This window comes from Ursus maritimus, unplaced genomic scaffold (genome assembly GCF_017311325.1).
Source record: "Ursus maritimus isolate PB19 unplaced genomic scaffold, ASM1731132v1 scaffold_22, whole genome shotgun sequence".
Taxonomy (NCBI): Eukaryota; Metazoa; Chordata; class Mammalia; order Carnivora; family Ursidae; genus Ursus; species Ursus maritimus.
The window spans coordinates 26,762,544-26,778,845 of NW_024424675.1; the positions used below are offsets into that span (position 1 = coordinate 26,762,544).

The 16,302-nt window shown below is 51.0% G+C and overlaps 1 protein-coding gene across 2 annotated transcripts in view; it reads right to left on the reverse strand.

Annotated features, from left to right (window-relative positions):
• Positions 1-12,566: 12,566 nt before the first annotated feature.
• LOC103669774 (BLCAP apoptosis inducing factor) overlaps positions 12,567-16,302 on the reverse strand; it is a 10,310-nt gene continuing 6,574 nt past the window's right edge. For both annotated transcript variants that reach the window (XM_008698115.2, XM_008698116.2), the window contains exon 2: positions 12,567-14,519. In XM_008698115.2, the coding sequence (XP_008696337.1) occupies positions 14,080-14,343 (264 nt within the window). In that variant the 5' untranslated portion in view covers positions 14,344-14,519 and the 3' untranslated portion in view covers positions 12,567-14,079. The remainder of the gene's footprint in view (positions 14,520-16,302) is intronic.

Consider the following 16,302-nt stretch of genomic DNA (forward strand, 5'->3'; position numbering starts at 1 on the left):
CACTCGCAAAAGCAACAAAACCGATAAGGTACTCAGGAATAAACCTATTAAGAAATGTGAAAAACCTTTATGGCAAAAAGTGGCCAACCTTTATTAAGAGGCATTAAAAATCAAACCCAAGAGATAAGGCCCCGATTAAACGGAGACAGGTACCATGTTCACAGATGAGAAGAACTGGTATCCTAGAGGTGTTCCTTTCCCCTTCAGTGCAATCCCACTCAAAATTCTGTAAGATTTTTTCCATGGAACTTTGATAAGCTGAATTTAAAACGTAAATGAAAAAGTAAGTGTGCAATATGACCGAGGTAATTTTTAAAAAGAACAAAAGGCCAGGGAAGGACGGGTACTTACCTTAGCAGGCAGTAAGCGAAAGCTCTGCTCATTAGAGGCTGGTATTGGCCCAGCAGTAGACAAATAGATCAACAGATCCGAATAGACTCTAGACATAGGGAACTGGGAGAAAAGATGGTGTTGGGACAATAAATGGTGCTTAGCAAGCTGGTTATCCATCTGGAGAAAGATCAGATCAGATCTCTGTGTCACACCATACGTGAAAATACATTTCAGATGGGTTAAAGCCTTAAATTTTTAAAAACACAGAAGTTTGAGATACAAATAGAAAATGTACATATCATTCATGCCGTGGGGAGCCTTGAATGAGCGTGCTGCCTGCTCTCGCGCTAGCACTGGAGATGGCATTGCTGCCGTCGGCTTTGATGTTTAACATCCGTAGCTCTGGAGCTGGACTGCGCCTCCAGCCTTCTGCACGTGCCCGCGGAGCGTCTCCACCTCCACCTCCTGGACCCCCTCTCTTCCTCTTTCTCTCCAGCTCAGCCCGGTCCTGGGAAGGACTGTTCCACCACATGCACTGAGGTCCGAACCTAGCTCCCGCCCCTCGTGCTGTGTGTCAGTAAGGCACTTCCTCCTCTGGCTTCTGTTTCCTCCTCTATGAAATTGGGTAGGGCTTTATCTCATGGGGGGATGTGAAGTTCACTTGGGTTGATGAGTGTAAACATGTACAAACGGCACGGAGCTTACAAGGATGAGGGGAGCTGGCTCCTCCACTTTTTCTCCATTCACCCAAACCCCTGCCACTCACGACTTAATGTCTCGGTTCTTTCCTGCATCGTAACTTCTGGAGAACCGTCACAGATTCTTTTTGGTCAGAAGGTTTGAGTGCAGACTTCAGAGATTTGATTCCAAGGCATAAAATACCTATTTGGCACCCAAACAGCTTACTGCCTGTCGCTAGGTACTGAGAAACACAAAAAATAAGACACAATCCTGGCCACGAGACAGGATAAAACTGATCTAATTAGCACCGTAGTCAGTACACAGGTCAGATAAAAGCTCCCAAAAGAACATGGAGATCAAGTTACTCTCTAAAAGGTAAATAATTTAATTTTGCCCCATTCAGTCTGATACACATTATTGCCCCAAACAAATTTATCCACCTCCTCACTTGATCCCACCCCCTTTGGGAGCTCATTTCACCCTAACTGTCTCCACCCTTTTTTTTTTTTTTTTAAGATTTTATTTATTTATGTGACAGAGAGACAGCCAGAGAGAGAGGGAACATAGCAGGGGGAGTGGGAGAGGAAGAAGCAGGCTCATAGCGGAAGAGCCTGCTGTGGGACTCGATCCCGGATCGCCAGGATCACGCCCTGAGCCAAAGGCAGACGCTTTAACGACTGCGCTACCCAGGCGCCCCTAACTGTCTCCACCCTTAATCACTTCATCACTCAGGCTTGCTTCTCACAGAATATTCATATGCCAGCATTGCTCTTTCCTTTAAGATTAAAATTAAAAGGCCCTAGACTTCGCTCCCTCTTCCTTAATTGACCCCCACTCAAGCTGCCTCGGTCAAGGTCCCCAAAAGGCCACCATGGCGACTGGGCAGTTGCACATGGGAGTGGTCCTCAGATCAGCCCTGTCCCCCCTGACCTCTCTGCACATACTCACTGCTGACCACATTATCCTTCTGCTGAAAGACCTCTCTGACCTTTTCTCTTCAGTGCCCTAGGAGGATTCTTATTTCCTTTTACAGCTCCAAAGTGTCGGTGCTTCTTGGACTCCATTTCTGGCCTCTTCTTCCTCAGCCACCCATCATAGCCTCAGAATGTTCCAGAAACCTGACACTACTTCAATTCACATTTGGGATCCCTCCGGAGCTCTGAGCTCATCTCTGTAATCTCTCACTCTGTATTCTGGATGTATGTATTCAGCCTCTTCCTCCCCATCTCCACTCGGATGTCTCAGCTGTGCACCACCAGACTTGGGGTCTGTCTCACAGTCTTCCAGTTCTGACAGTGGCACTGCCACCTCACCGGTCAGGCAAGCCAGAAGTGCAGGGGTCATTCTGAATCCCTTCTCCTCTCCCTGCCGCACTTCATTCCATCAGCACCAAGGCTAACCAGAATATATTGACCGTGTCCAAATCCTGTCTACCATGACCACGAACCCTTCTTAACTGCTCTCCCTAAGTCTCCCTGTGCTTCAATCAGATGACAGTGACATCCCAGAGCAGGTCTCAGCCCTGCTCCCCTTGCTCCGGGTTGTGCGCTGGAGCTCAACCCTGGCCCCCAAGGGCCGGCTCAGCCAGCACTGCCTGCCTTTCTGGTCTCACCGCCTCTCCTTTTGCACAGGCTGTTCCCTCTGCCCAGAATGCTTTTCCCCAATTTTCTCTGTCCAATTAACTCCTTCCCCTTCCTAACAACTTGGTTCAAGTGTCGCCTCCACAGAGAAGCCTCCTGGAGTCAGCCTAGGACAGATGACCTGGTTGGCCACCCTACAGCACTTAGCTCCTCTCCTTCAGAGTGCCTATCCATGTTGTATGTCGGTGCGTGCCATTATTTCATTCATGTCTTTCTCCCCTCCTACCGTGCCAGCTCCATGGGAACAGGGACTCTGCCTATTTCAATTCATTTACCAAGTATCCATGCTGCTAGGCACACTGCCAGGCACATAATAGGCACTAAATTAGAACATGTAGAATGAATAAATTTTGTCACTCACCAATGCTTACTGCATTTGGGAGCCGATGTCTGCCTATAAACTCGCTCACATCTTTCCTATGCTCACACGCCCTGCCCCTGGCCCTACACCTCTCCAAGTCTTCCTTCCAGACTCCTCAAAGGACTCTTAGTGACAGATTCACCTCCCCCTCACATCTGAACGTTAGCTCAGTTTAGGCCCCATACTCCCCCAAAATGCTCATATCAAGGTCACCAGAAACTTACTAATCATGAAATCCAAAGAAAGAATTCTGTCTTTATTGGAATTCTCTGCTGCGTTTGTCAACGTTGATTACTTTCTCCTTGGAATGCCTCACTACCTTGGTTGCTCTGGCAACCCCTCTCCTAGTTGTTCCTTCGCATCTCTGAGGTCCTTCCTTCTTTTTCCTTTGTCACCTGCTCACACCTTGATGGTTCCTCACGTGTCACTGTAACTCATGATTCTGCCCTGGGCCCTGTTGCATTCTCTCTCTGGTGATCTCACTCATTCTCGGGCTTCCCATTACTCTCTGAGTGGCCATGGCCCTGGGCCACTACTCCCAGTCCAGTCTCTTCCTGAGCCCCAGACCCCAGATCCAAGTGCCTGCTGGACTCCGCCTGGCTATGACCCCGACCCGTTGACTGCATCCTGCTCCCACACCGGCTCCCCATGCTGTGCTCCTCATACAGCGGGGCCTTCGCCCACCTACCCAGGGCCCACCCAGACACATGGGAGTCACCCTCATCTTTACCCTCTCTTACCTTATAGTGAACCATACGCCAATTATTTCTGGGTTTTAGCTACTACGATTTCTGATCTACATCTGTCCATCTCCGCTGGTCTAGTTCAGGCTCCTGCCTCTCTCATCTGGACCATGGCTTCCTATCAGATCTCTCTGCCTCTGGGCTGCTTACTTCTTGCAATGGATGTCTAGGAGGTTGGGCTTTCTGGCATCCCTTGTTCTTCACAATGCCCCTTGTTACATGCAGGGACATGTCCTGTTCTCTATTTTATGTGGCTGTGGTGGGACCTGGGCTGCTCTTGTACACAAAAGCCACAGAGGCCCCTCCTCTGGCTCCTGCTTCTCACCACCCAGGTCCTGTCAGGGTGGCACTGGGCCCGAGCTCAGCCAGTTAGACCAAGTCTCTCTCTTGATTTCGACTTCCGGTCAAATTTGGAAGAAAGAGAATAATTCCACTTCTAGGAGGCACCACCACTGTGTGCAGGTGGGCCGGGAACGTAGCATTCAAAACTGTGCCCGGTCTCCACCCGCTTCTCTGCCATGGCGCTCTCCTTCCATCCTGCCTCCGTCTATCTCAATTTCCTAAGTGAAATGGGGCCAGTGGTAGCTGTGTGCCTCCCCAGGGTTGAGGGGGTTGCGATGACCAAAGGAGACAAACGTAATCATCCACCGTGTAAACTATAAAGAGCTGTGCCCACGGAGGAGCACAGCTTCCATTTCCTGGGACGCAGACAGCCTCACACCCACGACAGCCTCAACCTTGAATTGTATTTCCTTGTTCACTGATTCCCTGGGAATTGTCACAAAATCTTTGTGATGAAACGGAATTCTGAACCTCCGTTTCAGACATCTGATCTCAAGCAGAAAATAATGATTCTGCCTCTTCCTAGCTCGCTGCCTGTTGCTAGGTGCCGAAGGTACAAAACCGAGGAAGACATGGCCCCAGACACGAGGCAGGATGAAACCACTGCTAATTAGAGCTGCAGTCGGTACCCAGAGGGCAGAGCAAAAGCCCCCAGAAGAACATGGAGATCAGGTTACCTCGTAAAATGTACACGATTTCATTTTGCCCCTTTCCACCAACACGGCTAATCCCTTCACCTCTACACATAATCCCACCGCTCTGGGGCCCCTTGCATGACCTGTCGCTGCTCTTCTAACTCGGCTCCCATAGCCCCCTCCCTCCAAATGTCAGCAGGTAAGACACAGTACCTTCCTGGGCCCTGTCTCCCCCAGCTCCCCTTTATGCTTTCTCAGCCAGACTCTGGATCATCCTCCACCAGGGTGGGCTTCTGGTCCCTCCCCCAATGTTGCTGTGGCAAAGGTCCCCAAGACCAGGTCCGGGGGACGCCCTCACCTCCCCTGACCTCTGTGCATCTGGCCCAACAGTGGCCACCCTGACCTGTGGAAACTCTCACCTCCCTGGGCTTCTGGGACCCCCACTTTTCTGGTCTTCTCTTCCAGCTGCTCCTGCTCAGTCTCCTTGGCAGGTCCTCTGCCGGCATCCATTCCGAAAGTGTCAGTCACAGGTCAGTGTCGGCCCTGCTCTGCGAACTCTGCACCTTCTCCTTCAAGTTCATCCCGAGCTCTCCATCTAACCCCCACAGGACATGCCCACACTTCCCCTGTGGGCTCCCGACTGGCATATATACTCTCCGACTTGACAACAGCTCTCGTCAGGGTCACCCGTGGACATTTTCCCTCCCCATCAACCTTGTCCTTTGATCTCCCCTGATTTCCACAGACGGGAGCACTTTAGGCGACAGCCTTTTCGCCCTCTCTTCCGTCATGTCTATCCTTATCTCCTCCCAGCGCAGCTAAGAGAGTCTCCGTGACCCAAATCATACCTCGAGCACTTCTCCCCAGGATCTTCGACTCCTCAGGACAGGTGGCCATGCTGTCAGCTCTTCTTCCCCTTTCATTTTATTCTGCTTACTTGCGGGGCTTCTGCCCATCTCTCACAGGAAACTGCTCCTGTGAGGATCCAGGGCCCCCACTCACTCCATGCAGTGGGCTCTCAGTCCTTATCTAACTGGCTTTTTCTTTTGTCTGCTGAGTGTCCCTCCTGGAGATACTCCACATCCCTGGGCTGGCGTCGACACAGGCTCCAGGTGCTTCTTCCACCCTTTTCTGACTTTTTGTCTTTGTGGGCTCTTCTTTCCCTCTGCCCACCCCTTCCATGGGGGAGAGGGTCTCTGCCTGGATCCTTTTCTCTTCTTAGATGCCATTTCTCCAAGGGCTGGCTCACCACAGCCCACAGCTACACTTGCGATCAGTTATAAACCATATCTTTTGGGGCGCCTGGGTGGCACAGCGGTTAAAGCGTCTGCCTTCGGCTCAGGGCGTGATCCCAGCGTTCTGGGATCGAGTCCCACATCAGGCTCCTCCGCCATGAGCCTGCTTCTTCCTCTCCCACTCCCCCTGCTTGTGTTCCCTCTCTCGCTGGCTGTCTCTCTCTCTGTCAAATAAATAAATAAAATCTTTAAAAAAAAAAAAACAAAAAACCATATCTTTTGCTCAGACCTTCTGCTGGATCCAAACCCTTTGCCTGGCTTCTTGAAAGCCACCTCCACCCGGACACCCACTTTTCACTCACCCTGTCCGAAACTAAGCTCAACAATCTTCCTCCAGCCCCTAAGTCTGTCCTTTCTCTTGGGTATTCTCCCATCCACGCAGTCACCCAAGACAGAAACAGGGAAGGCATCCTTGACTCTCTCTCTTTAACCCAGCCATCAGTCAGGCAGCAGGTTTTTCTCATTTCACCTTCTCTCCATCCCCCTGGCCCCTGCCCTAATTCAGGCACATCTCGGGCCTTCTTACTACACGTCATTTTAGTATCTGTCGTGTTTCTTACCTCTTTGACTATATGCCCAAGATATGCCATATCTTATTTATCTTCATATTTTAACACCTAGCACCATGCCTGACACAAAGTAGACAATAAATCTTGTATAAATACATAGGCCACTTGCCCTTTCTTGAAACTTTCATCTCTCTCTTTCTCGTTGACTATCATATTACTTTTCAAAAAGTTTACACCAATCCACAGCCCCCTCAGCACTGAGCGCCCGGCCCACTGTACCCTCATCAGCACCGGGTATTCTTAAACTCCCCCTTAACTTGTTGGGGAAAACTCGTATTTCCTTATTGTTTTGTTTTTTTCTTTTGAGAGAGAGAGAGAGAGAGAGCACGTGAGCAAGGGAGGGGGAGAGGGAGAGAGAACCTAAGCAGGCTCCGCGCCCAGCCAGAGCCTGACGCAGGGCTCAATCCCCCGACCCCGAGGTCATAACCTGAGCCAAAACCAAGAACTGGAGGCTTAGCCAACTGAGCCGCCCAGGTGCCCCTCCTTATGCTTTTTACTGTTGAGCTTCAGTGATTAGAGGATTATTTTTCAAAAAAATTTTAGCCAGTTCTTCTATTTCCTCTTCTGTAAAGTTAGTTTAGGCAAATTAAACACTTCTCTGTTGCATTTTTACTGGTAAGGTTTTGCTTGTGTCCTTTTCCACATTATGGATCTGCAAATAGTTTGCCCATTGCTTTTTGGTTCCGTTTGTGATATTGTTTGATTCTGGAAATATTTAGTTTTGATGTAGTCAGACTGGTTGGTCTTTGCCTTCTTGATGTCATTTTGCTGCTCTTTACCTTAGCGGGGTTCCTCATTCAGACGCTTGTTAATTACACAATTCCTTTCTTCCTGGCTTTTAATGGGCTTGTATCTCCTTTCGGACCTTTTAAAATAGGATTTGAACTTGGGTGTGTGCTCTGAGGTGACACTGGAATTGGATTAATATTTTTCTTTCAATAGGCGGAGCTCCAATTTTGGACAAGTCTTCCTCTCATGGCTCTGACTCTGAGCTAAGCCGTTCCTGGCCGGGTATGGCATCAGGGCCACAATCTTCTCACAGAACATGCCACCTGGGTGGGCAGCTGGGCGGCTATGGGAAGGTATGATCCCAGGCATAGCCAACACAATACAGAGAGGACTTCAAGGAATGGGAGCAGAAAACCCTTCTGGAAGCCCCTCCAGGACAGTGTGTGAAAAGATGGTTCACCTGCTTTGCCAATATGAATGGCTGAATCTAGCTGACACCCCCCAGTCCTGGAGGCTTCTGATCCCGCAAACAACCATGACTCGGGGATCACAAGAGAAGGGAGAACCCAACCCTGCCCCTCACCTGAATCAACCTACCTGCACAGACTCTGCCGGGACATGTCACCAGCGGTGGAAATATCTCCCAGCCAGTTCCGCCAAGCTCATCTTCTGGGGGCCGCGGCCATCACCATGATTCCTCCATGCTCCAAGATATGGACTTGACCCGAGCCCGGAGTCACCACGCCCCCTGTCCCATGACTGCCCTAGACACCAGGGCATCTGAAGGCGATGCTAGAGCTGGAAAGGAACTTGAGATTATCTAGTCCAACTGCCTCATTTTACAAATGGGGAAACTGAGGCTCGGGGAAGACAGGTGACTCACAGCCACCTGTTTTCAGAGGCAAGATGCCAGGATGTGGAGCCTTTTACAAGGTTCTTCTCACATATCTGAGAAATAGTAGTCTCTGTGATATGTATGTGTGAAATATTAGTCTGGAGGCTGAAAAATATTGTCACTTCAGAGTTGCTAAGTAGAGACGGGGAGACACACTAAATCTTCTTACTTATAGGAAGGACTGGGCCACCGAAGTCCTTAGAAAGTCCAAGAGATTGACTGATTAGGGCCATTGCTCCATCCACCCCCCTGGCCAGCCGATCAGCAGGCTCCCTACCAGGTCTGGTTAGGCCTGTGCCTGGTCAAGGGACAAAGGCCAGGTGCCCACCCTCAAGGGTTATACAGGGCTTTAATGGCCAAGCTAAGGAGTTGGGAGCACAGGCAACAGGGAGCCACTGACCGACTTTGTCTGTCTTCCTCCCTCAGAGACCTTCCCCAGTGTGCCCTGACTCTAAGATTCTGTACCCAACAGATTTGAAGTTTATTCTCTAATGCAAAAAATCCTTTCATTAAACACTTGCTTATTGTAACACGCCTTCTTTCATTCTGTATCTCTAAGAAGTAACAAGGGTACTGAAATAACAAGGGTGAAGTTCACTGACGGCTTTGGAAATGTTAAAGACTTCGGTCCAGTCCCCTCCTTGGCATACGCATGGGGAAACAGAGGCCTGGATAAGAGTGAGCAGAGGACAGCAAAGTCACATGGGAAATGGAGTTGGGTGGGGATCAGGCCCCCTTAGAGGGCTGCAACCACCAGTGTGGGGCAGGGAATTGGCTGAGGGTTTAGCTTTGGAAGAAGTGGTGAGCCAGCCAAGTGTAGACTCCCAGCTGCCCAGGAAAAGAGGTGAGAGGCCAGATCTGGGACGGCATCTATCTGCCTGTCCGACAGCCGGGGTGCCGCCCTCCCGCTGAGCTGAGCTCCAGGACCGCCCGGTCTTGCTCGGCATCAGCTTCTCAGCGCTTGGCACAGGGCCTGGCAGGTGCTCCTGGCATGAACCAAAGAGTTGGAGGATCAGATCACATCCCTAAGAGGCGTGAGCCCAGTAAGGGTTGGAGGTACAGGGCCACAGAAAAGAGGGAGGATTTGTGAAGACTCCATCTTGAGCCAGGCTACGGTGGACGTTATGATGTCCATTTTACAGGTGAGGAAACAGGCTCCGGGAGGTGTGGTCACAAAGGCGGGCTCACAGGACCTGGGGCTCCCTGAAGCCTCGCCTCTCAAGGTTTGTTGGTCCTACACTTCTCCAAGTCTACTCCCACCCACTGTTTGAGTCCCAATACCCCCAAGGAGACCAAGGGCTTCTGTACGAAGCCTTCAGCTGTTGCTTGGCCAGGTTTCTTCCTTCCCCAAACCCACTCTATAATCAAAGTTTTTCTCAGGATGCGGACTTCTCTCTGAAGCCCGGCAGACCAAACTGCCCCTCTTCTGGCTTTCGGGAAGACACTGGGGAAGCAGGGTGCTGGGTGGAGGTTGGACCAGCCCCTCTGAGTCAGGATCACCTTCCACCACTTGCTGAGGAGAGCACTTCTTAGTTCTTCCCTCTTTTCAGAGTGGTAGCCCTTTCACCCATTATGGGGCGGGGGGAGGGGCGAGTTCTGCACTGGGTGTGGGGGATTGGACTCTGGTGACAACTCTTCTCTGGCCTCCTTTCCTGCAGCGGTTCAATGGGAGGCAGCTCTCCTTCCATCACCTTTCTCCATCCTCCTCCCTCCCCAGCTCCGTCCTCACCTCCCCACCCACCGGCATGCCTGAGATTTACTTCTCCTGCTCCCAAGGAGCCGGGCAGGGCTTCTCAATAGCCCTGCAGTTTTGCTGCTCAGATGCTAGCTGTCCTGTTCCTTGCTCAAGAAGTCCACTTGAAAAATGCTCTTCTGATTGGGTTCTCCCCTATTCCCACCAGATCCTTGTTTGTGATGGTTCCAGTGAGCTGGAAACTGAAGCGTTCTCGGACCGTTTTGGGGCCTGCCACCAGCACATCAGCCTTAAGCCCCTCAGTATCTTCCAGTACAGTCCTCGAAGCTTTGAACAGCCTGACCTCTATCGCCAAAAGCCTTCTGGGCTCTGACTCTAGGACAGCCAGATACTGGTGGCCCTTCGTTTTACTTTCAGTCCCATTTCTTTCTTTATCTGCAAGAACAAGATGCTTGATGAGATGCTGAGAAACAACATCTCATATATTGTTTCACTGCTCAAACATTTGTATTTGTCCTCAGGTCTCAGCCTGAACATCAGTCCTCCCCTGCATCAGATCCCCTCTCAGACTCCTATTATAGCATCTGCCCCAATTCATAGTTCTATACATATCGGTGGGATTATCTGCCCAATATCAGGCCTTTCCCATTAGCCTGGATGACTCCCTAATGGCGGGGATAGCCACCTCATGTGGCCCCCAGGCCTACTCCTACATGGATTCTAGTAAGTACCCCCTGACTGAATAACAGTGCAGGTCCCCTAAGGGGTGGGAGGAACCCAGTCACTATGAAGAGGAAGGGATGAAGTTCAGGAAAGCTTCCTGACTGAGGCATATTTCAGTTCACATGGGATACTGACTAAAGCAGAAAGCACATGCAGGCTGTCCTGCAAGGGCACTGCCACCTTCCTCAAGTGCATCCAGGAGCACCTTAAGATCCTAGGAAGAAGGATTCCCAGTATTTAGGGCTAGGAACTGTTTGCTCCAAAGACCACATTTTACCTATAAGAAAACTGGTCTGGAGCAGGGTACAGACCAGTTCTGACAGAAGCCCAGACCAAGGCCTCACAGGGTCTTGTAGTTAGCAGGTATCCCGTGAGCAACCGTCTCAGGAAGCCACAGCAACCCGAGGGATTGCAGAGCGTGATTTTCTAAGGCCTGGTGCCCCTGCTCTTTTCCATTTTCCTGAAAGGCGTTTCAGGAAGAGGAGGCAGGGTCCTTGCCAAGGTGGAGGGCAACACCGCGGGGCAGACGGAATGCTGATTTGGCAGTCACCTTGGGGGGGGAGTGGGCTGCAGGCTCCCTGCTGGAAAGGGCCACACATCTTTCAGAGGGAGGCCTGCTTATAACTCTAAAGCAGGCTTGACCTACGACAGAAGGCTGCTTTCTGAGGGAGAGCAAAATAAACAATAATCTTGGCTTCATTTATCATCCAGGTGCCTCCACGGGAGAGTGGGGCCACAAAAGCCTTTTTTGTTTGCTTGTTTTGTTTTCGGAATTTGCAATTATCTATTTTCCTAAGTCTTCCCCGCTAGGCTAGAATCACGCGCTCCTGGAGGGTCAGGCCTGGGTCTTGCCCCTGACATCCCCCAGCAAGCCTCGTACAGGGGCTCAGTGTTTGCTTAATAAACCCTCCTTTCCACGTGTAGGACTCTTCAGCTTGTCAAGACTTTGCTGAACCATGAAATACATCCAGAAACCCAGAAAAGAAGAATTCAGAGGTAAAAGCACAAAAGGATCAGGCAGAAAATACTCAGCAGATATAATCAATACAAGTTCAGTTCTTTGAAAATACCTTTAAAATGGATAAATCTTTGGCAAGTTTTGGTCAAGAAAAGAGAAAGCACAGACAAGCAATGCTAGGAATGAAAAAAGGGACAAACTGACAATAGGGAGATTTAAGAAGGGGCAGGAGAAAATAACACAAAAACTTTACAGCAATAAATTAAAAATCTAGTTAAGACATGTGACCTTCTGTGAAATTACCAAAGCCCTTTTGCAACTGTTATCTCCAGAAACCCTTAGAACAGCACTGTGCTTTGGACAGCAGTGCTCCAGTTAGGTTTTCTAGAAGGAAAAAGAGATTGAGAGGTGGACACCCAGGACCGGTCCCTGACAAGCTACCCGCTTTGTCTCCAAGGTCACAGCCACAGGAGCATGTGCCCATCAACGACAGGGACCCGCCACACTCTCGCACTTCCAGCCATCACCTTAAGCCCCCTGGTTGGAGGCCAGCCTTATTTATTTTTCCACTTGAAATGCCATAAGGGGTTTCACTTTATTTTTACTTCAAAAGCAGCACCATAAAAATCCTTGATGATTAGAGCTCCAGCTGTCCTAAGTTGTTTGTCAAGGGATCGGTTACTCAAATCTCCTATGGAGGGAAACAGTTTCAGGCGAGAGGCCATGGGAGCTGAGAAACACAAATGTCTCATCTCTAAGAACTTTCAGACTCCCTCCTGTTCGCCGCCTGGCCTGCCCCCTCTTCCCCTCCCCCAACCCCACCATCTGCTCTCCAGAGAGCAGATCAAATTTTCAGGCTAAGGTACTCTGGCGCCAAGGACTCAGCCCCTCCATGCTACCCCCTCCCCCCCCAACTCCGAAATCCAACACCACGCCCCAAATGGACTACAGCCACATAAAACCACAAAGTAAAGTTTATAAAGCTTTATTAAACATTTCAAACAGCTGTGCAACGAACACACCAAAAATAAAAGCTCCAGAATAGCAGTCCAAATGTTCCACAAGTGTGGCCCACAGTCCCATTCCCTAGATGGACTGCCTCCAGTTCTGTCCTCTGCCTGGCCCATTGCCCTTCCCACTCGGGCAAGAGAAAGATGGATGATTTAGACTGGACGGACAACCATGCCGGTCCCCAGTGGGCAGGGGCCAGGAGAAAGTCTCGTTTGCCAACACTTGTTACTGAAGCGCAGAAAAAGCAAAAAGCAGTGACAGTCACAAAGTCTTCCTGTGTGTTCTTCATAACGTACAGTCTATATGCGCAGGACTGAAGGAGCTCCTGGCGCAAGGACGATGGCCACTGCTCCCCTCTGTCTTGTCTGAACCACCTCGGAGTCCAGTGTGCTGGTCACCCTGCAATCCCCATGCTAAATAAAAACTGTAGCGGCACCTACTATAGCTAGCTACTGCTAAACCTCAAAATCAGAACACGTTCGATAAAGCTTCTTTAAAAGGAATATACACACATGTATTTGTACACACACACACACACACACACACACACACTCACGGCACACCAAAAAATATCCAAACACCTTTCAAGGGGATCATGGCTGTTCTGAAACACACAAGTACTCTTCCATTCACTCGGCTGGGGACTGCGAGATCTACACGGACACACCCACCTCAACCCTGCAGAGCATGCACGGCAGACACAGCGAGCCCCCCTCCTCGGGACAACGGAGAAAGGCAGGAGGAAGGGCAAAGGGAGGCTGGGCTGGTAAGCATGAGCCCAGACACCCAGGTGAAAGAGCAACAGGTATCTGTTACTTCTTTCTTAAAAATGAAGTGGAGAAAATACTGGAGATTTGTGGACAACAAACAGTCAAGACACGTTTCTGTCTGGGCTGCTGACCGGGGAAAGAAGGATGAAAAAGCGAGGCTCTCGGGCGTCAGCAATCTCTTTAAATTCGAGATAAGTGCAAAAATGAGCCCTGTCTTGGACAGGTGCTCCCCCAAAAAGGAAAGGGGTAGAAGAGAACTAAAGGGAAACCAGGACAGGGACTGAGGGGACGGTAACATTCTGGCAAGGGAAGAGACCCTGACAAGGAGGGGTCACAGAGGTGACGAGACTGGCATTTTATCTGCCCAGGTCATGCTGGGATGGTGGACCAGGATGGGCGCAGACTCCTCGCGGGAAAGAGGCGAGGGGGAGTGACCATCCTGCCAGCCTGGGGCGGAGACCGAGATGGGGACAGAACACACACAATCACAAGACCACCCACGACTATAGGACTCTACAATAAAAGCACCGGTCAGTGCCATTATTCACATTATAAGGATAAAACATCACAGGCCAAGAAAGGCGCCGTCAGGAATGTGGCACCCGCGGGGCTGCGGGATTTGAAACTCCAATGCTTTATGACCTATGTCAATGCCTCCCCTCCCATCTTCTGCTTCCTTGGAAAGCTAACTGGGCAGGCCGTTAGGTGCCCACAACTCCGGGGTCGTGCGCCGATTCCGGAAGCGGGGAATCAGAGCAGTGGTACAGGAAACAGTTTCCCCAGCAGCTATAGCAGATGAGGAACAGGGCTGCCAGGAAAACCAAGGCACAAATTGTGCAAGGCTTCCGCTCCAGGAGGAAGCTGAGCAGGTAGAAGCCCATGAACATGGAGTGGCTAAACCACAGGGCGGGGTTGAGGGGCTTGGGGATGAGGAGGACGGGCAGCAGCCACTGGAGGCAATACATGATCTCTGCTGGGCAGGGCCTTCACCAAGGCCACCGGGCACCGCTGCAGGAACCGACCTAATGGGAGCCAGCGGGCGCAGGCAGCTGCCCTCCGCTTTCTTCAACCCTCACTCTCCAGGAGCTGAGCCGCTGTGCTCTCTGGCTGTCAGCCCGGGATCACCAAGGCAGCAGGGATCCTGAAGAGAAAAGTCAACACAACAGACAGACAAAAAACAGACAGACAGACAGACAGACAAAAAAAAAAAAAAAAAAAAAAAAAAAAAAAAAACAGGAACAGAATGTATACTTATTTGGGAAAATGGATCATGGTTAACAACAGCAAATGTGAATGCCCTTTCCTCCCTGCCCACCCATGGAAGTCTACTCCTCTCCACATCACCATTTCAGGAAGCTCCTGGGGTATCTCCCCTGGGCTTGCCGGGGAGTTGGGCCAGAGGGCTCTTCGGGCAGGTCCGGCACAGTGGACTGGCTTTGCCTGGGCCCTGCCCAGCAGAGATCATGTATCGCCTCCTGGGGCTGCAGCCCGTCCTCAAGGGGCCCAGACCTCACAATACCGCCCTGTGGTTGCCACCGGATGGCCATGGGCTCCGTGCTATACCCCCATGAAATGAGAACAGGGTTCGGTTCTGTATCTAGTATCTGTCATAGCAGGTGCTCAGGGGAAAGTTAAAGCACCTCACTGCCAGCTGGAGCCCGCAGGCAATGGATCCTTGCATGCTCTGCGAGGCCACGGTGGCAGCACTACCAATATTTTGTTTTAAGATGGCAGCCTGGCATCATTTTGCCAAAACCAGCCAACTTCTTCGAAAGTCAACGTCGGAAAAAAAAAAGTCATGCTACTTCATCCAAACTGACCTCACCTGGGTCACGTACACCTTCCATCTGCGGCTGGCACTGTACAGAACCTGACCTCTATGAGCTTTTAATCAAAATTAATTTTTTATCCACATAGGGGCAAATGCCGTTTGGCCCCTGTGCTAGGCAGCTTGCTGGAGAGGCGCTCTCCAGTGGTGGGCCACGAGTGCGCTGGGGCTGAGCTCGCAGACCGCGCTCAGCTCTTCCCGGCCGTGCCCGTGCCCGTGCCTGGAAATGGACCTGCGGCAGCCACAACCCTCTGGTGGCGGTAGCAAAACCCCATTCTAAGTTTCAGCTGCTCAGCGCAAGGGGTACAAAGAACCTCGCTGGCTGTGTTAAGACCTACAGGGGCCTGGGGGGAGGGGGGCAGAAGAGAGGCTGAAAAGACCTGTCCAGCAGAAATGATCCGGGAGCATTTTCTGACCACTTCTCGGAAAGCTCATCCCATCCCTTCCGCGCACACAAAGGTGCCAATCCCTCCTGCATCCCTCCCACAGGGTAGATACCCGGTGACTACCACTTTTGCGCCTAGAGCTCAGCGCCCTGGCTCTGTTCCTTTCAATAGTCACCGTGGTAGTAACCGTTAAGAAGCGGGACGCAAAGAATCAGAGAAAAGTTCCGTGCTCTGGGACTCTCGGGAAGCAGAGGACACCGGCTTACAGCATGTCAAATACTAGAATAAGAGTACTGACCAGGGGCCTATGAAGCCAAGGCTCCGGGAAGGGAAACCTTTTTTTTTTTTTTTTTTTGCTTTGCGGGGCAGATGATCCCTAATTTAGGTTTTCCTGGTTTTCCACCCGTGCACAAGGTGGGTCCTGGTGTGTGACTGGACACTGGGATTGAATTTGCAGGCCACAGCTCGGAGAAGGAGTTCTGTGCCCAAAGGCGTGTATCCCCTACTCCAGCCCTTTGCGCTACTCAAGAGTTGCAGTTCCCCTCCATTTTACACTAAAATTCAAAAGCGGGCACGGCGGAATCTTCTGGAAAGGGGCTAAGATGGAACTTAGGAGGCGGGGGTCGGTGTGGAAAGAGCAGATGGATTATTTTTTCCTCTCTTGGCGAATGAGGAGCGCCCCCGGCCACCCCCCCTCAATGGACCCCCCC